This window comes from Phoenix dactylifera, chromosome 11 (genome assembly GCF_009389715.1).
Source record: "Phoenix dactylifera cultivar Barhee BC4 chromosome 11, palm_55x_up_171113_PBpolish2nd_filt_p, whole genome shotgun sequence".
Classification (NCBI taxonomy): Eukaryota; Viridiplantae; Streptophyta; class Magnoliopsida; order Arecales; family Arecaceae; genus Phoenix; species Phoenix dactylifera.
In genome coordinates this window covers 9,048,654-9,072,376 of record NC_052402.1, presented here as the reverse complement: position 1 = coordinate 9,072,376, position 23,723 = coordinate 9,048,654, and the positions used below count along the sequence as shown (strand labels likewise).

The window sequence follows — 23,723 nt, the reverse complement described above, 5'->3', positions numbered from 1 at the left end:
GTTGGTTGGTGAGCCGGTTTAAAACCAACGTGTGTAAGGGTTTGATTGTGAGCCCGGGAAAACAATCGGGGTTGGTTCTAGTCGATGAGCCTGGGAAAACCGACCGAGTTCGTTGTGAGCTCGTAAAACAACAAGTTTGGTTGTGAGCTTGCAAAACAACCGGCTGTAATCCAAGGGGGTTATAGTGAAATTCCCAAGTGTGACTTGGGGAGTGGACATAGGAGCAAGGGTTAGCTCCGAACCACTATAAAATCTTGTGTTTGTGATTGATTGACTCTTATCTTCTTCCTCTCACATCACTCACAGCACTTAGCATTAATTAAATAACTTACAATAGTTTTTAATTAATCATCCATACGTTTTAAATATCAAAATTAATTCAAATTTGGATCCACGGACTTCAGTGGATGAGCCGACTCCAAAATTGCCAGGTCAGCTCCAGAAGTTGGCGAGTCGACTCCGGGTCAAGACGAGTCGACTCCCAGTCGTGAAGGCAACTTTAATTCGAATTTGGAACAGTTGCCGAGTTGACTCCGGAAAAGCTTGAGTCGACTCCCGCTACAGCCGAGTCGACTCCTGATCGCGCGAGTCGACTCCAATCCCCCAACGGTCATATTGTCAGGCTGCGCAGAGTGTGCAGAACAGGCAGAAAAAGCAGTGTAACGGCTAGTTTCCATGGGGGTTGGCTTAAATAGCCACAGAAGACTGTAGCAAGGCAGAGAACACACTTTCCACTCCAAGCATTCAAGCTTTCAATCTCTCCAAGTGCTCTTCAACGAAAAAAGGAGGAAGATCTGCATTTACTGCTCCAACTACATCTTCCCAGCATTCAAAGCCTTCTCCTCCTGCATTCAAGTCGACTACTCTTTCAAGAGGAGACCGGAGTTTCAGAAGCCATACCTCTTCACCTGCTTAAAAGCGTTTGAGGGCTTCTAAACTCCTCTTTGTTCATATTGTTTTATATCTGCTTTTTGAGAAGCTGTTTTCCTTTTTCTTCTATCTCTTGTATTTACTTGATTCAATCGGGGGATTGAATCAAGGGGATTAAGGTTGGTTGGTGAGCCGGTTTAAAACCAACGTGTGTAAGGGTTTGATTGTGAGCCCGGGAAAACAATCGGGGTTGGTTCTAGTCGGTGAGCCTGAGAAAACCGACCGAGTTCGTTGTGAGCTCGTAAAACAACAAGGTTGGTTGTGAGCTTGCAAAACAACCGGCTGTAATCCAAGGGGGTTATAGTGAAATTCCCAAGTGTGACTTGGGGAGTGGACGTAGGAGCAAGGGTTAGCTCCGAACCACTATAAAATCTTGTGTTTGTGATTGATTGACTCTTATCTTCTTCCTCTCACATCACTCACAGCACTTAGCATTAATTAAATAACTTACAATAGTTTTTAATTAATCATCCATACGTTTTAAATATCCAAATTAATTTTAAAACCCAATTCACCCCCCCTCTTGGGTTGTCTATCTGGGCAACACCCCGCCTCGGATAGTGTTGATGACGCCGGCGATGGGCCTGTTGGCATTCGAACCTTCAGGCTGTGCTGCTCCTTCGGCTGGCCGTTTCTCTTCACGCCGGCCTTGCACAAACCGATCGAGCACCCCTCGGCGGATGAGTGCTTCGATCTCATTTCGGAGCTGGTAACACTCCTCGGTATCATGGCCGTGATCCCGGTGGAAACGGCAATACTTCCGGAGATCACGCCGGATTCTGATGTCTGGCTTCGGAGGTGGGAGCCGGATGTGATCCCGACTCTCGATCTCCATGAGGATTTCAGCCCGAGGAGCATTGAGGGGAGTATACTTTTCATACCTCCCTTCGGGTGCGCGGGCCTGCAGTGGGAACCTCGGGCGGAACGGTGACCTCTGCTGTGGCGGTCCCCTCAACCGGGGCGGACTCTTCGGGCGGGGCGGATTCTTAGCTCGTCGCGGAGACGGGCTTCTGGGCTGGCCGCGCTCTTCGCGGCGTCTCTTCTTGGGGTTCTGCTCGGTCCCGCCCCGCCTGACTGCCACGGCCTCTTCCGCTTTGGCGTACTTCCGCGCCCGAGCGAACATTTCGGTGAGGTCCGCGGGGAAACTCTTCTCGATCGAGAAGAGGAATCTGTAAGACCGGGCTCCAGTCTTCAGTGCTGACATGGCGATGGACTGGTCAAGCTCCCGGACCTCCCATGTTGCGGCGGTGAACCGGTCCAAGTACTCCTTGAAGGACTCTCCCTCCTTTTGCTTAATGTCAAGGAGGGAGTCGGATGTCCGCCGCTGGGGCTGGCTGGCGGCAAAATTGCCAGCGAACTGTCTGCCGAGCTGCTCAAAAGAAGAGACAGTACTCGGCTTCAGCCCGGTGAACCAAAGCCGGGCTGGCCCTCGGAGCATCGCCGGAAAGGCCTTGCACATCATGGCCTCCGAGGCTCCTTGCAGGGCCATTAAGACCCGGTAGCTTTCCAGGTGGTCCGGGGGATCAGCCTTGCCGTTGTAAGGCTCCACCTGGGGCATCTTGAACCGCAGCGGGACCGGTTCATCTTCAATCTCCTGGGAGAAGGGCGACTTCGTATTGAACTCGAAGTCGCCGTTATGTCCTGACTTCCTCCCGTGGAGTGCCTGGATTTGGCGTTCCAGCTTCTCGACCTTCTTGTCGAGTTCGTCATTCTGGAGGATCGCTGCAGCGGTTCGTTCGAGCGCAGGTTGCCCTGGAACCGACTCAGCTTCTGAAGGCTGCGGCCAGCCTCCGTGGCCTCTGGCTGGGTGCTCTCTCCAGAGGGAGGCCTGGACTTGAGAGTCCTGACCTCGAAGGGGAAGTCCGCTTGTAGGGGGCTCCGGTTGAACTGGAGCCGGAGGCGGCGGTGCCGCTGGAATGCCCCTGGGTTGCAAGCTTTGGACGGCGGTAGCCAACGCCTGCACCTGCTGCACCAGGGCATCAAACTGCTCCGGTCGAACTTGAGGTGCTGACTCGGCCGGAGGTGGTGAGTTCCGAACGGAATGTTCAGGACTGGGTGGAGGACGTCGAGAGGCGTTGGAAGCCCCTTTGCTTCTTAGCTTCATGGCAGCGAACTCGGTCCCTTCCTCTAGCGCCAACTGTTGCTGGAAATTGGACCCGGGGGCCGCCGCGAAGCCGGGGAAGGAGGAGCTCCGCCGCAGGGACGGTGGTCGACGGCGCGCCGACTGGTGGCGTCCTCCTGGAGGGGTAGAACTCTGCCGCAGGAACGGTGGTCGACGATGCGCCAGCTGGTGGCGTCCTCTTGGAGGGGTAGAACTCTGCTGCAGGAACGGTGGTCGACGATGCGCCAGCTGGTGGCGTCCTCCTGGGGGGTGGCAAGTCCTGCAAGAAAGCCGGTGGCCGGGCTCCCCGGCGCCGGCCCTCCGATGCTTAAGTCAGAGGGGGCAGATATGTGGAGAGAGCAGGGAAGAGAGTATGTGGAGAAGACAGAGAGAATATTTGGATCAGATCAAGAGGATCAGTTTCCTCAATTGTCTGTGCTGTTTACTTCTTTCCACCCGGTCTAGGAGGGTTCTCTCGGGGCCCCGAGTGGGTGTCTCTCCCTCCCTTTTTCCTCCAGGTTTCCTTTTATAGAAGGATTTTTGTTACCTGGGAGGTGACAGGAGGTTTGTCCTGTTTTGTAATAATTGGGCACGATTTGGCCCATTAATGGCGTAGTGGAGAATAGGGCCGAATCGGACCGGAGTCAGAGAGTTGTCACGGTCGATCGGACCTGTTGGAGTGGTTGAACCGCCGGCCGTGGTGGGCCTGGGGTCCGTGGATGGTAAGTGCATTTATTACCGAGTGAACCGGCGGTCAGGGAGAGCCATACGCTCTAATGGTTCAGTGATCCGGAGATCGTCTTGAGCCGTGTTCATTAAATGACTGAGTGCATCGGAGACTCGAGGGGGTCTCATGCATAATGGCAGGTCGTGCCGAATACCTGCGGAGATCTTATGCCTTGATGGCTTGGAGATAGTGGCAGGCTGTAGTGGAGTCGCGTGTATAGCCGCCAAACCTTTCGAGAAGGTTAGGCAGAGAGGAGTATTGGTTAAGGCGTCGGCTCGGCAGGAGTGCCGAGCCGAGCTGGTCGCCCAGAGGGGCGCCCTGTGGCGGGGTTGCTTCTAGTACTTCTGTTCGGCGCCCTTTGGGCGAGCGTCTCTATTTTGCGCTCTTTGGTTATTTTCCTGGTCGGCGCTTTTTAGGCGAGCACTTTTCTGGTCGGCGTCCTCTGGTTGACTCTTCTAGCCGAGCATCCCTTGGCGCTCTCTCTGGTCGGCGCCCTTTAGTCGGGCGCCTTTCTGGTCGGCACCCTTTCCGGTCGGCGCTCTCTGGCCGAGCGCCTCCGTGGCGGTATGACTTGGGGTTTTTTCCCCAACAATAGTTATATATATTTTTTAAAAGATCATAAGTACTTTGTAAAATAAAAATTGTCTATCTATATTAATATTTATTTTTATTTAATGAATATGAATAAAACTATAGTATTAATCGGATGCGTAAATTTCTATTTATATCGGAACGGAGTATGTTATCTAGTCCACCATCTCCAAACAACCATCCGAAATGGTCCGGATTCCGGAAGGAAAATAGCAGACTCCGGCTCCACTTCAATATTAAATAGTAGTAAGACAGATTTCCGACCCGACTCCGACTCCGACTCCGCCTCCGCCTCCGCCTCCGACTCCGCCTCCGCCTCCGCCTCCGCCTCCGCTTTGCAACATACATCGAGATTTCGGATTTCCAGAGGGGAGAAGAAAAAGCCATTCCCATTTCCCACCCAAAGGTATCAGAGCGCAGCTCATTTCTCCCACCGTAATAAACCGCATTCCCACCTCCCCCTCTCCCCCAGCCAAGCCTTCTTTCTCCGCTAGCCACGACTGTTTTACCGCCGCCGCCCCCTCCGCTTGCGATAAAACCCAAGGCGCCCGAGCGGAGGGTTCGAAAGGCCCCTTCGCCGCCCTCGCGAAGAGATGGAGGAAGCAGCGAGAGCGGAGGTCGCCCCCCACCCCCCCGCCCTCGTCGACGACGCTGAGATCAACGACTGGAGCAAGGAGGACGACGAGCCCATGGAGGAGGTTCGACCCCCTGCCCCCGCCGCCGATGATACCCTGGCGCCTCCTCCCGCCGAAGGTTTGTTCGATACTGTAAACCCTAATCCTATCAGGTTCCGGTAGAATTATCCGTGGATTTACTTGTCGTCTTGTTGGAAAGATGATACGTTTCTTTGAAATGATGTTTTGTTGGACGCGGGATCGCAGTTCCAGAACTCAGATCGTTCGTTTTTTAACTTTATTGATGGTTTTGTTCCGAAAAAAATTGGCTCGTAGTTCCTTTGGATACTGGATTCTTGCGCAAGCCTCATTCTTCCACAGATTTTTTTTTTTTCATTTAGCGGAGTTTCGAATTCCATCTTAGTTTTTTTTTTTTTTTAAAAAAAAGATTTCGTTTCATGGTTTGTCCAACAAAAGGAGAATGGAAGGATGAAAGGCAATCAAATTAGTGTCATCCAGTGTATTTTTCTTTTGTTGGTCTAGAATTTATTGGAAACTGCTACTGATTGCTACGGCATCTGTTATGTATGAAATGAAAGGTTACTGACCCTTTTCCCCCATACGCCAAGAGGATGCTTTGAGTGTTTTCAAAAGCAACAAATTATATTCAGGAGGCTTTTGGCCATCAATGTAGTTATTTTGTGCGAGAACATTTTTAGCATCATGGTTCTATATGTGTTGATCATGGCATAAAACTTGAATTACAAAGCATTTGTTTCAATGTGGCATAATGTGGCATTGATCTGGCCTGTCATTGCTTTTGATTTTGTAATTGGATCCAGGGAATAATGTTCTCTATGACATGTAATTACGTTGTCCCTAGCTGAAGAGTGATCTTATGTCATATCACCCTTGTCAAAATCATGATGTCTGTTTAATGCCATCCATTTTTCTTGTGTGATTATTTGCAACTTCTCAAAATTCAAAAAAAGAGAAAGGGGATATGCTATGCAGTCATCTCTCTCTCTCTCTCAATCCTACAATACCATCTCCCATCTATGTGCTATAGTTTATACTTTATACCCTCCCAAGAAAAGGTTCTGATTGACTCAAAAAAGCTTTTCTGATCAATTTCTTCCTCTTATGCCTGGAATTCTACTGTTGTTTGTTTTCTCGAATGAAAGATCCACCTGACCAGTCATTCAGAGTTTGGAACCAGTAATTAAGAGCTTGGACAGTTAGTCGGGCAAGCATGGTCAGACCTCTCGTTAACCGCTTCTCTTTTTCCAGTTACAGTACGACCTTCAGAGTAAAAAAAAAAAAAACCAAAAAACTTTTGTACAACTTTTTAGGTGGGATGACATCCTGTCTTGGCTGAAATATAAGTGCAAAGATAAGTGCATGATGTCTCTCCTGCAGATCGCTAGAGAAAACTGACTACAAACTATCGGACTCTCCTGTCTTTTCTTTGAGCATTTACAAATCATTATGCCAAAAAACACCTTTCTACTAGGTCAGTCCCTTAAGATGTTTCTTACAATACTGGGGTTAGTTTGCTCAAGGTCTCTAGTTACTAAGATCTCAACCATCTTGTAACATGTCTGATACTGAGGTGGACTGAGATCTTTGTTTATCTCGCTTGAGATAAGACATTGAAAAAATAGGAAGATCAAAATTTTCGAGATCTTAGGCAATATTATAGGAACCTAGACTTATCTTGGTTGATATGGTAATTGAGATTAGCTTTTAAATTAAGACAATGAGTTAAGTATTTGACAGTCAAGACATCAATTTAAGATTCTATAGGACATATTAGGAGATCTTGGCCTATATTCTGATATCATATTGATGATATATCAGGATCTCTCACTTTATATGGGCTGAGATATAGGTTATACCGTATTGGTGGCTGCCCAATATCTATACAAACTGATATCTTGGCCGAGATATTGGCCAAGATGAAAACCTAGAGTTAGCTTGGTTCTTGCAAACTTAGTTCAGGAGACTGTTGTAGTTGTCCCTTTGGCATTTGCTTCCTTCATCGAGAATTTTTAAGTTTGGGTAAACCTATTTATACTATGTCCAAAGGTAATTGGAATGGTTAACAACAATAAAACTAATTTAAGGTGATGAATAACCTGCTAATTAATAATTTAGACCATTCCATTAATAACATTGGTGTTGCATACTTACAATGGCTGACTTGCCAACAAAATGGCTGTTATGTGCTTTAAATACTCTTATATGATGGATGAAAGTATCGGCTAGGTGCTACCTAACTAATGTACTCTTTCTGTGGATGTGATTATGTCCAATATCTGTCATCATGTCCTTGTATCCTGTTATGGTTTCAATTTAGTGTCATTATGTCAAGTGTTTTTACCTGATGAAATTTCTAAAGAATGTCTGGCCACATTGAGGAGGCAAGCCCTGTATCATGCTTCGTGCATTCTGTGTAATGATAGCTGAGGATCTTTGTGATGATAAAATACAATCTTCAAAGATTAACCATAATAGTAATCAAGAAGCCTTCTCCCATCAATTCCAGGTTGGTTTTTACCTTTCCTTCTTTTGCAATCATTATTTCGAAGGAAAATATAACACATTTGTCTCCTTTATTTGTTTGACTCTTTTTATAGATGATCTAGATCAGAATAGAAGCTGGCAGGCTTAGTGCTTGTTCTTAGTACAATAATGAGCTTTTCCTTTTCGCTTGAACCACTAAATTTTGTCATGTTACTTGTTGCCCTTGAACATCTCTTGTTTCTGCTATCCAAATTCTCAACAAACTCCCAAAGAGCATTGCTAGAATATCTGAATTCTGGTCATGAATGATGGCTTCCAAACAATCCAAAGCTTAGCAGCCAGAATCTTCTCCCCAGATAACACACCTATTTTACAATCTATCTGTAATCTTGAACCTGCACTCACTTTCTATCCGCTGCTTTATTTAAAGTGTTTCTAAAATATTCACTTCCTTGCACCTACACTTGCACTTGCTCCCATACCTACTCGCAATTCTAGCAACTAAGATTTAGAGTCTAATTACCAAAAACAGTCCCATGCTCATTAATTAATTGTTGGAAGTGTGACTATTATACAAAAGCTTTATAAATTATTCTGCTTCCTTGCAAAACACACATGGAAGCTATAACTCCAGTTTATTTTTTGAACCATCATTGCTGTTCCAGTAGAATCGTAACAGCTAGTTTTTTCTAGTAAGCTAGAAAGAAGGAAAACTTGTTTAAAGAATTTCTCATCCATTTGCTACAGGGTGATTTCATGTGCCTTTATCATTATCAGACTTTGCGAAAAGTCTAGCCTTAATCAATTCTGATGTTTACTTCTTTTCTTTTTTGCAGACGTCAAAGCGATTCTGTCTGACCTTCAGTCCTTACAGTTGGAGACAAAAGGTGCAATGCCCTATGTAGATTTGCAAATATAGTCTAGTTGATGGGAAATTGTGTTTTGAGAAACATTGGCTCAGCAGGCAGATTGTCAAAAATTCTTCTTTCATTTTATAGTAGTTGATGATTACCATGGCCATAAATTGGAATCAATCATTCAACTACTTATGAGTTGGCTTTCGGATCACTGTTTTCTGTTTTTACCTTAGTCCAGGCCTACCAATGTATAAGGATCTTCGGATTAAGGCCTTCAACTTACTTTTCCTGAGCCATCAAACAGATCTGATATCGCTTAATATTCATCCTCGTCATTTATACTTCATGAGTTCTTTTTCCTCATGTTAATGCTTGCTTGGTTAAAATCACAGTGAAAGATAAGGAGACAGTTGCAACTGAGGAAGATGAAAAGCAGGATGAAAAGGAAGAAAACAAGAAGCGGCACCTAAATGTTGTTTTCATCGGTCATGTTGGTATGTAAGGATGCGGCTTTCTTCCTCTTCACCTTGTTGTGTTTTGTAAAAATGACCTTTAATGGTTGTTGGTATATTTCCACCATGTTATCTTGTTATATTTGCTGTGCTCTATTTCTTTTATCTTAGAACTTGATTCTGGTTTAGATATACACTATATTGTTTCCCCTGGGGTTTACTAGATTCTGGTTTAGATATACACTATATTGTTTCATCTCACTGGTCATCACTTTTAGATTCTGAAATGTTTCTTCCAATCCATCCTTTTTCGATTGTTATAAGGCATAACAAGTCCATATATTTTTTTTTCTCAGTGTATATGCTTTCCGAATTGTTAAATGATACTAAGCATAGTTAACTGTTGATGGGATCTTTCTTTTTTCGTGATTAATTTGCTAATTTTGAAAATGATTCATGATCAGCAAAAATGTTCAGGACATGATATGTGGAGATTTCAATTCAACAAACATGTAAATTTGAGTTCATTGAGGGTGATGTTTGCATTTGGAGTTCAAGTTCTTTGGAATTTATTAATTATATTGTGAATTCACACAAGCTTGGGAGAGATGATATAGAACCAAAATGTCTAAATGTTAGCTCAGTGTTCTCTGACACAGATATGTTTCTAACGAAAGATTTTCATTTATTTTTGATCCTTATTCTCTTAGTTTACAGACATAGATTATAAGCCTATGTAGTGTGAGATATATGGCTGAAATGCTCTCTTCCTCCCTAATTCCTACCTTTTAGTTGTATACTTCGTATACAATAAATACCAACTTCAGAGTCTCATATGACTTTAAAGGATCTATCATGATTGCATATGCTCTTGTACTGCATTCTCACTTCTAATCTGATATTATCGCATGGACCATTGATCTTGTGAAGATCAGTTTGTGGGTTGACTGCTTTCATCATTCTAATTCACATTAATTGTTATATTAACAAAAGCAGCTAATAGATCATATCTGCTTTCTGCATTTGCGTGTTTCCATGGATGCAGATGCTGGTAAGTCTACAACTGGAGGCCAGATACTTTTCCTCAGTGGTCAGGTTGATGACCGAACCATGCAGAAATATGAGAAGGAAGCAAAAGATAAAAGTAGAGAAAGCTGGTATGCTCTTGTTGTACCTCGTGATTTGTTGTGCTTATTTGTTGCTGAGGCGGTGCTATTTTATTCTTTCTCTACATACTATATTGCTACATGTCACAAAGTCTGCCACTATTATAAATATGTCCAATATTTGTCTACTCTATCTGTTTTGTGTTGTCGACAACGATATAATTTGAATGTTATCATAGTAAAAGTTTGAATATTCTTCACAATTTTTTTCTCTTGTTCTAATGGGAGTAATATGCTTATTGATGGATGACCTTGCCAAGTGATATTTATTTAAAAGAAGACATATGCGGTCCTACACTCTGATCTACACGTAGTTGGAGTCCCTGATTGCTGCTGTATCGGGGAATAATACTTCCATTAACAGTTCAATGTTGTGCTGCCTATGCCACCAAGCAAAGACCACCTTGTCATGCTAGCTATTGCCTGTTGTAAGAGTATATGAATGCATTATACATCATTAGGAAATTGAGATCACATGTACCTGAAGGATGACGAACTCAGAACTTAAGCTTGATGACATGAGATCTAGAAAGATCAGTGCATCTTTATAAAGTCAGTTGACTGACAGATATATTTAAACTATATCAGGGTTTATGATGTTATGACTTTTACTTCTTTGTACTATATATTTGCATTATGTAGACCGCAGTAACTCTGCTCTATATTTTCTAAAGATGAAGCTTTAATTTTCTTTTTCTTTTTGGAGCTGATTTTGGTGGATTCCAAAAGTTTCTGGGAGTATTGAAAATTTTGATTTGAATGCGGTTCATTTCAACAATCTTCAGGGGAGTGGAATAGTGACAGGGCATCATCCATTTGATGTTTTGATTTAGGCAACAGAATAATATATTTTTGACTTCTAAGTGTAAGGATGCAGTTTTTGAGTGCAATGAGGTAATACAGAATCCAAAGTAGTTGGGTAGTTACTTTAACTTGAGTTCTAATTTTTTGTCATGAGATTGTTGGTAATTCTTATTGGTAGCTCCATAGCAAGGGAGGGATGGGAGGAAAGAGGGTTATGGTAAAAGAAGTTTTTGGAGAAACAATAACTTTATGTCTTGTTTGTTAGAGTATAAAAAGAAGCCTTCTGTTTTGTATATTACATGAGCCTTCAATGGGTGTAGAGTTCTTATAGGGGGAAAAGACTAAATGGATACAAAATAATTGATGGTCTCCTGTTGCGGTAGATTAATGTCACAGAGACTAATTGATCCCCTCTTTGAAGCTATACCAGGAGCCTGAAAAAAGCTAGGTATAGTTGAAGAAGAGAGGGCCACGTTAATTCAAGCCTTCCCCTTTCTGGCAAACTTTGGAACACCTTGCCAGCACCATGTCAAGAACACTCTATTCTTGCCATGCAATTTTGTACATGTGGAGACTAATAAAAATCCAATGACGTCATTATAGGAAAACCTAAGAAATTTTAGGTGATATAGTTGTGTAACACATTGTATTTTAGAAGAGATCTTGTGGTTGAGGAGGTGACTTGCTTTGCTTTGCTACTTTCTTTATCTATCTGCATTTTATGGTGAAGATGTGAGGAATGTGACACCTACTTCATCTGTTAACTTTCTTTATAGGACTTCATTCCCACATATCTATCCTTTTACTCCTGTCTCAGGTGTCAGAACTTCACATGGACTCGCCTCTTTTTAGGTTGACTGTGTTTTCATTCATGACACATATCATATGGCAAACTACTTTAAAATACAATCCTATTATGATGCTTTGTTTGTCTATGTGCTCAGAGAGAACAAAAGAGTGGTTAATCATCTCTTAAAGAGTTGAAATTACTTTAAGAATCTGGAATCCCTTTGTAGAATATATTTATAAAAGTGGGATTTTCTTCAATGCGTTATTAGTTTCTATGGGTTGCTAGCATTATGGTAAAAGAAACTTGAAACATCACTGTGATAGTAGTGGCATGGGAGATTGTGCAGGAAGATGATGAACAGTCCTTTGGTAATAGAATGTCTTTGTGTATAGATTTAATGATTTGAGCTGTCAGTTTTGAAAAGATTCTAAATTTGTTTTTCACCTTGCCTTGAGATGCCTGCCCAAGTTTGTGGTTGCTGTAATTGGATGTTTGGTTAGTATTGGTGAATTTGCTCTCCATAATGAGTCTATTTGGGAATCCTAATTCTGATTGGAGGAACTAATACTGTGACATGATTTCTATTCCATGATTGCTTGGACCTCTGGACTTGGCTTAGGCATTTACTCACCATATGGAATGGGACCCTGATTACTAGAGATGTTCTCTCCTGATTGGTGAGATTTTGATGGTTGAGGGCGTTGCCTTGTCCACAATAGTAATACTATGTTGAGCTGGTGAAATCTTTATGTTGGTGATTTGTTTCCATTTATAATTTGATCCAAGGTTTTAAATCCTCTGGGATAGGGATATCCCGGTTTCTCCATCGGGACGCCTCACTGTCCTGCTCCATCCTAGTGGTGGTCATGTTCATGCGTCCCGGTAGAAATTCTCCGTCTCTCTTCCCTTCTTCTTTCCTTTCCTTTTTTTTTCTTTCTTTCTTTTTCTTCTTTCCTTTCTTTTTTTTCTTCTACCTACCATTCCTTTCCTTTTTGTTCTTTTTCTTATGCCTTCTTTTATTTCTTTTTCCTTTTTATCTTCTTTCTATTTTCTTTCATCTTTCTTTCCTTCCTTTCTTTTTCTTCTCCCTTTGTTTTTTTCTTTCCTTTTTTCTTCTTCTTCTTCTTTCCTTTCACTTTTTATTTTTCTTCATCTTTCCTTCCCTTTCTATCCTTTTTCTTCTTTATCCATTGATGGATGGGTTTCAGAGTCCCGATCTTGTCCCGGTCCCATTTTCTCATAAGAGTAGGATGGGACCGCCGGGATGCGCCCCGTCGGCAGGGACTTAAAACCTTGATTTGATCCTCTTTCACCCACTGTAGGAAAAGAATCAACAGAATTTCCTTGCTAATTACTCTTGTAAAAAATATATTCATCAGAAAGGAGAAAGAAAACAAATATTTATATTAATACATGAAAGAACATTTAGAAATATTTGGACGCCTTTAAACTTGTTGAGCTTTGTGTAAGTTCAAGATTAAATTGAAGACATGCCCCTTTTTTGTATTTTATTAGAGTCTCTTGGTATCGTTTCCATGTTTTCTTAATTTTTTGTACTTTGAAGGGCTAGAATATTGTGCTCTAAACCTTCAAATTTCGAGACTTAAGGAGCATGTGTTCTCAATAAAATCTCTTTTTTTTTCACAATTGTATGTTGGAAAATGTGAATTTTGTTGCGATGCTATAAGTTCTTATGATTACCAAATTAGGGTTTAGATCAAAGGATTGGGCTCTCAAATCTTATTTATGTGCCATGTAGACGGTCGAATTGTTTTGTTTCAAGCTATTATGAGGGCGAACCTTGGTGCAAGGGTAAGGTTGCTCCATTGTGATATAAGTGTCACAAGCATGAAAACAATCTCTCCGCACATGAGGGTAAGGCTGTGTACGTCTAATCCTCCCCAAACCCTGCAGTGGTGGGACCCACATGCATTAGGCTGCCCTTTTATATATTTTGAACCGATTGTTGCACTGCTCAATTTCACAGTACTTTGACACATTTGCACATTATGGGTATCTTGCTGGTTCCTTTCTTTCACTGTTCACTATGACCTGTTCTGGAATAAATTCACATTTTTTTTGGAGTTTTTATATATATTTAGTAGCCTGTTCATTGATGCTCTAGGTACATGGCTTATATTATGGACACAAATGAGGAAGAACGTATAAAGGTATGGAATTTCAGCATTCACCTTATCTAAATCTGTTGCGGGTTAAACTTTATGATCTTTTTTGCCAAGCTTCAGTTGTTTTTATGCTTAGCAGCTCTGTTATACCCTGTTCATGTGCTTTTAATAGTTTCTGAGTATAAAAAGGTTTTATCATTATTTGCATGAGTGAAATAAAGAAGTCCCTTATGCCTTGTCATTTATGTTATTTATGAAAGCATCATCCATACTGGTAAAGACTTGACTCCTTGAGTATTCAGTATATTTTTTGCTCAACATATCCTCTAACTAGTGGATTGCATGGTTTTTCCAAACAGTTGTTTTTGCTTATTGTTTCTATATTTTATGTGTTTCAGGGGAAGACTGTGGAGGTTGGCAGAGCCCATTTTGAGACAGAAAATACAAGATTCACGATCTTAGATGCTCCGGTATTTTTCTACTAATAGCTTAGAATTTTTTTGTTATTAGAATTAAATCTGTTCTCTCAGTAATGTCTTAGAGGCTGTTGGTTTGGATGTTTTAAGGATCTGAACAAGGAAATTCTTTTCATTTTTCAATTCCATAATCATGTTGTATAACAATGTTGACTGAATATGTCACAGTAAATGAAGCAGCAACATTTCTGGGTTACATAACAAGCTTGGAGTGGGTTATGTAACAAGATTGGTCTAAAATTACTTCCAGAACAGCATATCACAACTGTAGATGTCAAACTCTGCTTAAACTCTAGGGCTTTTATCATTGGCATCATTAGTACTCTTTTGTTGTGACATATGGCATGGAAAGACATCTCAATGTTATTAACTCATATGCAAGCTCAGAATGGTGGATCTTATAATTATTTCTGTTTACAACAAAGTCCCTGTTTTCCTGGTTCCTGAAAAATGTATCATGCATCAGCATTGGAGTCCTTGCACATTTTTGGAGGGATCAAATTGTGAGTGACTCCATGTTTTGTTATTTTCTGTCAGAAGAGTGTTCAATCCACTTGGTTACGGGCTTATAAGGAATTATAGAATTTCCTGAATGTATCTGCATGCATTGTTAATGTTGGATCTAGCACATTAGGAGAATGATATATCAGTCTAGTGAGTATCACAAATTATTTTTCAGTGTCGTATTTCAATTACTATTGTCAATACATTGGATATCACATAATTGATTCCTATATCTTTGGAAGTTTTGTTGATCATGGTTCATCTAATTGCATATTTCTCTAGGGTCATAAAAGTTATGTGCCAAACATGATCAGTGGTGCTTCTCAAGCTGATATCGGCGTTCTGGTAAAGATCTTGTCATCTTGTTTGTTCAACATATATTCTTTGTGAAACTTCATAATCTTGTGATATATTACTGTGTTAAGGTCATATCTGCTCGAAAGGGTGAATTTGAAACTGGATATGAAAGAGGAGGACAGACTCGTGAGCATGTTCAACTTGCAAAAACATTGGGTGTTGCTAAGTTGATTGTTGTTGTCAACAAAATGGATGATCCTACTGTGAAATGGTCCAAAGAAAGGTTTTGTTCAAGTCCTGTCTTTTTTTTTCTGTCTACAAGTGATTTAAATTTGTGATTTTTGCCTGCTAAAGAGTGGCAGTTTCACCTTTTTTTTCATGGGGCTTTTCCTTTGCAGGTTTGACGAAATAGAGTCTAAGATGGTTCCTTTCCTCAAGTCTTCAGGTTACTTAAGGAAAGGTAGTATGGTCTAACTTTTCATGAGCTATATTCATGTGTTTTTACTTTTTCCCACAGCACTAATGTTATTCCTTTTTCCAACATCTCCTTTTTTGTATTCACTTTTTTTTTCACTTCTTTTTTAGGATCATCTCCTCATATAATTTATTTGACATTCCTGCTTTATGTAATGTTGACATTTTTACTTGAATTGTTCCAATGTGAACTATTTTTTGGAAAAAGAACAACAAAAATGCAAACTTTTCAGCAATTCTCCATGCCATTGACATTATGTTTTTTTCCATACTGCAAAGGAGGTTTGGTTGACAGAAGTAAATGTGTTGCTTTCTTACTTTGCGCACTATTGCAGCATTTGCAGGATCAGTATTTTACTTTTTTTTTATTTTCATTTGTTGGGTGGTGCTGTTCCTCCCTCTTATGATATTTTTGCTAGTTTAGTTGACTCACAACGATATAATTCAATGTTGTCTCGAGCAGTGTTTTAAAACCTGGTTGACTGTCTGGGTTGACCCAGTTAACCTGCCACATGCGAAGCAGGTTAGGTCAAGGTAAAACCCATACTTCACCAAAACCTGCCCAAACCGGTGAATCCTCTGGTGCCACTGTTCAGACAGCCTGGATTGGATGACAAAACAACTTGTGGGTCGAACGTTGAGAGAGTAATAAACTGAATTCTGATCTCATGTTTGTACAACTGACTAGGCGAGGCCAAGTGGGGGACCCCCTTTGTGGCCTAGGCAAGTGCCTAGGTGTAGACAGCTGCCTAGGGAGGAAAATCCTCCAAGAAGACCTATTTTTCACTATATATGGCATTATTAGACCTATTTTTCACGGTTAAAAGACCGAAGATGAAAATCCACTAGAAGAAAGTGGAAAGCAGCAACAGCATTGCTGCTGCTGCGGCAGCCAGTAGGCCGCAGGGACATAGCAAGGCAGCCAAACCCCCCGGCAACAAATAGGAGGAAGAGGAGGAGAAAAGGGTAGAGAAGCGACAGCAATGTTCTGCAAAACAAGTAACATCCATCATGAGGGAAGGAAGCAAGCAAAACAAAGGCTAGCATGTACAGCAACAGGAAAAAAACAGGGGAAGCAGATGGAAAAAAAAACATTGCTAGAGGAAAAAGAGCAAGAAAAGTTATGTATGCAAGAGAACGATAGATAGTGGTAAAAAATATGTCTGTCTGTTACTAGTTTTAGCCACAGCTGTCTGTGTCCATCGCCACTCACCATTCCACCGCTAAGCATTGATCAGCCCACTGGATTGCTCCACTGGCAGTATCCTGCTGCCCTCCAGTTGTCCCATATGAGTTCAAATAGGGAAAGAAATAGAGAAATGAAACTCTTAGAGACTAGTGCTTAAGTGGGCTTTGCTTGGGTGGCTAGCCTGATTAGGCACCTAGATGGCTGTCCTTAATTTTTTTGTATGAATCTGTCTTGTGTTTGACAGCTAAGTTTAGGAAGCTCAAGTAAATGATAAATTAGTAATTATTCATTTCCATGTTTATTTTAAGTTATATTGATCCGAGCATGATCGAGCTAGGCCTACCTCATGTTTGGCTCATTTATATTCTGAGCTAAAAATCCTCTTGTTTATTAAGCGATCATTTTTAGCTGAACGTGAACTGATTGCAAGTAGCTTATTCGTTTGGCAGCGCTAATGTTCCCTCTATTGTTTAAGGCTGCTCTCAGCTGATTGTTGATGAATCTATTAGTTGTGTACATGAGCTGATTGCATGCAGCTCAGAGCTAATGTTCCCTCTATTGCTTAAGGGATTGTTTTTTCTTTCACTTGGATTATTGGAGCTTAGCTTGCTTTGTAGTCCTTTTAATCCTGGTGGAGGAAACTTGCTTCTTGTGAGTCTTAAATTCAGATTTAGCCTACATCGTATTGGTGACTAGCTGTTATCTAGTTTATGGTTGTTTAGAATTTCTTGTTTTTACCTTGTTCATCTCTCCATTTTCTGTATTTGGTGCATGATGCCATTTAATAGCATGATAGCACCCTGCTCTCAGCTGACTGTTGATGAATCTATTAGTTGTGTACTTTTTGATCTAAGGCCTACTTAATCCAAAATCAATATTTGTTACATAAAACTAATTGCATGGTCATTGGTAATCCTATGCATTATCCTTCTTGGTTAGGATGCATGGATACTTCAAATTTGCATGCCATGGCCATTTCAAGTATGAATCATATACAAATACTTGTTGGGTACAGCTGGATAAATGTTGGATAATTATTTTAAGTAATTCTAGTTTTATAATTAGCAAGCCCTTAGATACTTTTTGGATATGTCTGCGGACAATTGATTGGATATTGGGTTGAGTTAGGCTGGTGTGGAGCCCAGATCGACTTCCTTTAAACTTAAGTCTGTACCATCAATCTCATGCAAGGTTTTAACTATTGGTTCCCTTACCTGTATTGACACCCAATGGATACAGACTGTACCAAGTACTTTCATGGTACATCCCATGGTATTGGCACTCAGCAAAGGGGGTGTACTAAGTATTGGTTTCCTAAGAGGCTGGTATGATATGCCAAGTGCAGGTGGTACGAAGTGGTACAATCTGATACGTAAATCCTAGATCTCAAATTTTATGTGCCCTATTTAAGAGAGGGGAGAGAGGAAGACGGAAGCAGCGGTTGTACTTGGAAATAAGGGTGAGGGGGAGTTTTTTGGTTATGAATCTTAGCCTTTTAATTATGAGAGTGAGAGGGAAGCAGCAGTTGGATTTAGAGACGATGTGGGGGCTTTTTTCTTCCTATGAATATTAAACTTTTAATAATGGATATCATGTGTGGGAAATTGTAGAATGTGATGTTGATGCGATGGTATGGACTATGTGGCTTGGATTTTGGTCTATGGATGAGAATGGCAACTCATGGAGCTTGTGTAGAATATGGATTATGTTACTATGGTATTCCATTATGCTTTAGGGAAGTTTTTTCACATATATATAAAATAACACATGTATTGATCGAAACATTTCAGCCATACTGTTACCTATTTTTTAAAGTTTCGATGTATTGGTATATTCATATCATGTCTTATTTCCCTACATCCATGTCTGTGCTTCATAGCTTTCTGTTGAGGGGTTATTCTTTGATCACTGACTGTTTTAGCTAAACAGGCCTGTGTGCTTTCAGATACTGATGTGAGAAAACTTTAGGCTGGTGTCTTTTACACAATTATTGAGGATTTTAACTGCCCACCAGGTTCCTTGTCTGGTGGTGCTTGTTCTCTTATGTTATAATATAAGGGATGATCTATTGATGGTTTATTTTTTGATTACTTGACTATTTTATCTAAACAGGCCTGTCTGCTTCAGATATGGATGTGAGAAAACTCTAGGCCAGTGTTTTTTATGCAATTATTGGGAATTTATTTTAATGGCCCACTGGGTTCCTTGTATCGTGGTGCTTGTTCTCTTACTTTATGATGGAAGTTTAAGGGATGGAGTCAAATTGGCCAACCACATTTTTGTCAGATGCATTTAATTAAATCTGTATCTTTAGACAAACTACTTTTAGTCTGCCATGCAAGTCTTTTAAAATAATTATACTTGGCTCTTCCATGATTGGACCTTGTCATTTATCCATTTGCTCCGTTTATTCTTGCTAAAGCATACCCATCATTTCTCTCATGTGTTAAGATTTTGCAAGTCAAAGATAATTCTCAATTCATCAATATCATGTGAAAAGAAGTTCAATGCTAGCTGAGCTATAGCTGCATATAGCACATACTTCATCAATCAAACTTTACTAATGAGAGAGCTGAACCAATGTGATAAACTGCTAGTTTGTATATAATACAGTTGTCTGTTCCTTATGCACTTTATACAGATGTTCAATTTCTTCCTATCTCTGGTTTGGTGGGTACCAATATGAAGACCAGAGTGGAGAAAAGCATTTGTGATTGGTGGAATGGTCCTTGTCTTTTTGAAGTTTTAGATTCAATTGCTGTTCCTCCACGTGATCCTAAAGGTCCTCTCAGGTACGAATTCACTTCCATCTCTTTTAGTTTCCAACCAGTTGTTGGCACCCAAGATGCGCATGATGGATCATGCATTATAATGACTCTATTGTACACGATGCATCAAACTGAAAGGAGTAATTAGTGAATCACATGGTTTACCATCAATTTTTCTTTATTTGTGAAATAAACGATATAAGTACTGATGCATGTACCACTAAAGTACTAGTATGCCCCTTGGTACGTGTTGTACTGAGACACAGTATGCAACTCAGTTATGTTATGCCTGCACCCGTAGGTGTACTGCTTGTTAGTAAGGTATGGGTCCATGCCATACCAGTGAGGTACTTAAACCCTTGATTTGAACAATATAGATGGTTGTGAATGGCGATCCCGTTACCCTGAGCTGCAAGTGGTACTGTAATTCAGGATGAACAATCATGATTTGATGCACCGAGGGGTCTTCTATTGTGAAATAATTGGATACACATTTAGTTTGGTTCTTGTAAGACAGGTTAAAGGGGAAAAAACTGAATGCATTTATTACTCTGTCAGTTAAAAAGGGTAAACTTGGGAAAGAGAAAAGGAAAAAGGAGAGCATATATTCTAGGTTGATGTTAGAGTCTCGTAGAGTTGGATGAGAGTTCGCTTTGTGGTGTAATGCATATGGAAGGTTTGAAATAATTATGTTCAGCTAACTTTATGATCAGAACTTTAGTTTTCCTCTTTTGCCCAATCTTAGCAGTTTCCATAGATGTGATGGAGATTCATCAAGTTAATTTTTCCGCATCCTTGTACCTAATTATTTAGCCGTTCTTGGCAATGCCATTTGACAAGTTATTATAAAACAATAATAAACTTTTGATATACAGGATGCCAATTATTGATAAATACAGAGAAATGGGAACTGTCGTGATGGGAAAAATAGAGTCTGGAAGTATTCGTGAAGGTGACAGCTTGTTGATCATGCCCAACAAAGTATGATCTCTTCTTAGGCTCAGTTTGTTCATAGTTTTAAATTTATTGGGTCAGTTATGTTGTATTGCTTGATGATCGACAGGCTAATGTAAAAGTGCTTGCTATACACTGTGATGAAAATAAAGTAAGATGTGCTGGACCTGGTGAGAATGTCCGGGTCAAATTGTCAGGGATTGAAGAAGAGGATATCTTGGCTGGTTTTGTCCTTTCAAGCATTGGTATGTATTAGTTTCTTATATAAACCTAATCTCAAAAGCATACAGCTTAAATTGGCGTTCTCTGGTAGTGCTTGAAAGATGCTTCTATATTTTATTTTGGATATCTATGCAAATAATGCTAAACTATCCACTTCAGTACGTAGTTAGAAAATAATGATATGAAGATGAGAAAGTTATGACCCTTCAATCTAAAAGAAAAATATTGGGGTGAGAGGATCTAGAGGATTTGCTACTTTCATTTTGTATGAATCTTCTTACATGGCAATTTATTTTACTGTAATTCATAAATTATATATATTCACCTGAAGTCTGATACAGAGAATTACTCCTGAACTAACATTATTAGATTTGTAATTTATTCTGCAGACACCACCATTTCTGGCTATATAAATTCTTAATGGACAGTCTAATGAAGCCATGAATATATTAGAACTGATGGGCAAATAACAGTCTTCTGAATTCATTTATATAGGATAGATTGATTATGAAAGATTTTGTAACAAAAGAGGTTTAGCTAGCAATGATAAGCCATTTGGATGCTGCAAGCACGTGCCAGAAATGATGAGTCTTATAGGACACACTTTGAGAGTGTATCCATGCATGGAACTTGAAGCTCTCAATATCCTTCTAACTACCGAGCTGTGGGCCTGAACACATATATAGATAATTGCTAATGGATGATGATAGATTAACTCTTATTTTATTGTGATCTTTAATGTGCCTATTGATTTAAACAGGTCTTCTTCCTCGGTCATTTCAATGTTGTCCTGATAAGGGCATATCAAGATTACTTGGAACAGATTAGATTTTGTTTTGTTTTGTTTCTATTTTTGTGCCTTCTGGTGACCTGATGGTTGTCAAGGAATTTTAGGGAAGCCTGATCTCTATTTATAATCTATGCATGCCAAATCTTTATTAGGGATGTGCCATGATTGCTGTCTGGCTGTGATATGCATTTAACTATAATATTGGATGTCTTTATCTTGAAAAAATCATCACCATAACCAAGAAACCATTTCCCAGTTGTATGGATGTGGCTTTATTAACTTTGACATTGTCCTGATCAACAGATACATCTGCTATTACTGGTTTTCTAAGTCGTTTTTCTCCACTTGTCCCTTTTAGTGGAAGCATTTCCCACCTGGCCTTTTCAAACTATTCCTTATTGTGGTCTCCTTAAATCTTCATGCCCGTAATTTCTTGGTTGCTTCTCCAGTTTGCTCCCACCTATTTTGTCTTGTTAGATTGATTCTTATCAACCAGCATGATATACTAATATTCCATTTTTCCAGGTCTTGTGGCATACCTTATGATTTCTTTGCATGCTTTAATTTGGATTGTTTTCCTAGGGCGCTTGTTCTGTTAAAAATCTTACGATACTATGAAATTCTTGAATGGCCGTATTATGTCTTTTGGTGGTGGGATTGACCATGACTCTAATTTGGGTTTCCCTGAATTCGAGTAATCTTTACAGGGCTATGTGCTTAGTAAAAAATTCTGAAATTTCATATGACTGTAGGCTGTTTCTTCATTTTTTTTCCTTTGATAACTTTGTTGGTACATGCAGTTTCTTTTATAAATTAAAAAAAAACATATTTGTATTTTTCATACAAGGAATTCTTCAACAATAATGAAATTTAGAAATTGCTTGTATCTGAATATTACACTGGCAACATGTGTTAACACAATTTGTCATGTCCATGCAGCAAATCCAATAGGTGCTGTTACTGAATTCAATGCCCAGTTGCAGATTCTTGAATTGATTGACAATGTAAGTCCTTTTCCTTGATAAAAAAGAGCCTTTCTTGGTTCTGACGATGCTATTTGGCTTATGGGAACAAATGTCCGGTTAAATCACCGAGCATTCTTGATGCTTTATTATTGTAATAGGCAATTTTCACTGCTGGTTACAAGGCAGTGTTACACATTCATGCAATTGTTGAGGAGTGTGAGATTGTAGATCTTATAGAAGAAATTGATTTGAAGAAAAAGAGTGCGGATCCTAAGAAAAAGAAGCCAAAGAGAAAGCCTCTTTTCGTTAAGAATGGTGCTGCTGTTGTCTGCCGCATTCAGGTATGCCCTTTGAAGTACTCTTAACCAAATGTACGAGTATACACTTTCTTAGTACTAATTATCTAATTAAATCTGTCATCTAGGTGAATAACTTGATATGCATCGAGAACTTTTCAGATTTTGCCCAGCTTGGAAGGTTTACCCTTCGTACGGAAGGTGAGAAGAGAATTCTCGAGTAATGATGCTGATGTGCTTATTGTAATAGTCAGTAACATGGTTTATGTTTTACAGGGAAAACAGTTGCGATAGGGAAGGTTGTTGCGCTTCCTCCTCCAGGAAGCTCAGCTTTTGTTTATTAAAGAAATTTTGGTTTAGAAGGTATGTGACTTCCCCTACTTATCCTCTTTTACCATCTATAATTGCCGTTCATGGATCTATGTTTCTTCTGCAATAATCTGATATTTTTCCTGTTATATCTCTTACTCAAAACTTACTACCGGGTGCCATTTTTTTGTGGTTTTCTACAGGTCATAACTTACAATGTTGTGTTATAATTTTATGCTTGCCAGGAAAAGATATTTCTGTTCTACTAGACCACCAAGTTTATGAGTACAGTTAATCTGCATGAGCATTATTTCTGAAGCAGCCTTGAAGTTTGCGGTTTTATATTTATGAGTAACAAAGGGATAAACAAGATGAGTCTTGATTCATAGTTGCGGTAGAAAGGAGAATTATGATTAGTATGATTGAGCTTGTGTCGTTTTTTCTTTTTAATGACGTGAAATACCCATTCACCCTTTGCTGGGTGTGAGATAAAATTACTTGAGCATGGCTTGTCTGTACTTCACCAGTTCTTATGCACGTACTAACAATTTTTTTATAGTTCTGGTGGAAGGCATCCTTATGATCCATTTGGTGGATATTGTGTCATTTCTTTTATGATGTGAAATACTCCATCCTCCACTGTGAGATCTAAAATTACTTGAGCAAGGCTTGCCTCTACCTTATTTTACAGTTTTCCATATAAATGCTATCATTTTTCTTTCTATAGGCAATGTAGGACTCATGATGGAACCTAATTTGAGTCTGTTGGTATGAAACATCGGAAGTTTGGTTTTT

At 40.2% G+C, this 23,723-nt stretch overlaps 1 protein-coding gene across 2 annotated transcripts; it reads left to right on the top strand.

Moving 5' to 3' along the window:
* Positions 1–4,753: 4,753 nt before the first annotated feature.
* On the top strand, positions 4,754–23,618 carry LOC103703272 (eukaryotic peptide chain release factor GTP-binding subunit ERF3A-like). 2 transcript variants are annotated; one of them, XM_026803058.2, is made up of 17 exons: positions 4,754–5,102; positions 8,326–8,376; positions 8,739–8,840; positions 9,844–9,955; positions 13,684–13,729; positions 14,083–14,154; positions 14,947–15,009; positions 15,090–15,244; positions 15,360–15,421; positions 19,266–19,416; positions 20,268–20,373; positions 20,456–20,591; positions 22,298–22,362; positions 22,482–22,664; positions 22,748–22,820; positions 22,896–22,982; positions 23,132–23,536. In XM_026803058.2, the coding sequence occupies exons 1-16, from the start codon at positions 4,943–4,945 to the stop codon at positions 22,961–22,963; spliced, it is 1,605 nt and encodes a 534-aa protein (XP_026658859.2). In that variant the 5' UTR covers positions 4,754–4,942; the 3' UTR covers positions 22,964–22,982; positions 23,132–23,536. The 2 variants fall into 2 exon arrangements, with proteins under 2 accessions (XP_026658859.2, XP_008784278.2); XM_008786056.4 differs by having other exon boundaries at positions 4,755–5,102; positions 23,174–23,618.
* Positions 23,619–23,723: the final 105 nt, after the last annotated feature.

What these genes read in the sequence shown, in the direction of transcription:
- LOC103703272 (XM_008786056.4), top strand. Translation starts at nt 4,943, where the DNA reads ATGGAGGAAGCAGCGAGAGCGGAGGTCGCCCCCCACCCCCCCGCCCTC. An exon ending in TTCAGGTTACTTAAGGAAAG is followed by an intron (nt 15,422 to 19,265) that starts GTAGTATGGTCT and finishes CACTTTATACAG; the next exon opens with ATGTTCAATTTCTTCCTATC. An exon ending in TTCTTGAATTGATTGACAAT is followed by an intron (nt 22,363 to 22,481) that starts GTAAGTCCTTTT and finishes TTATTGTAATAG; the next exon opens with GCAATTTTCACTGCTGGTTA.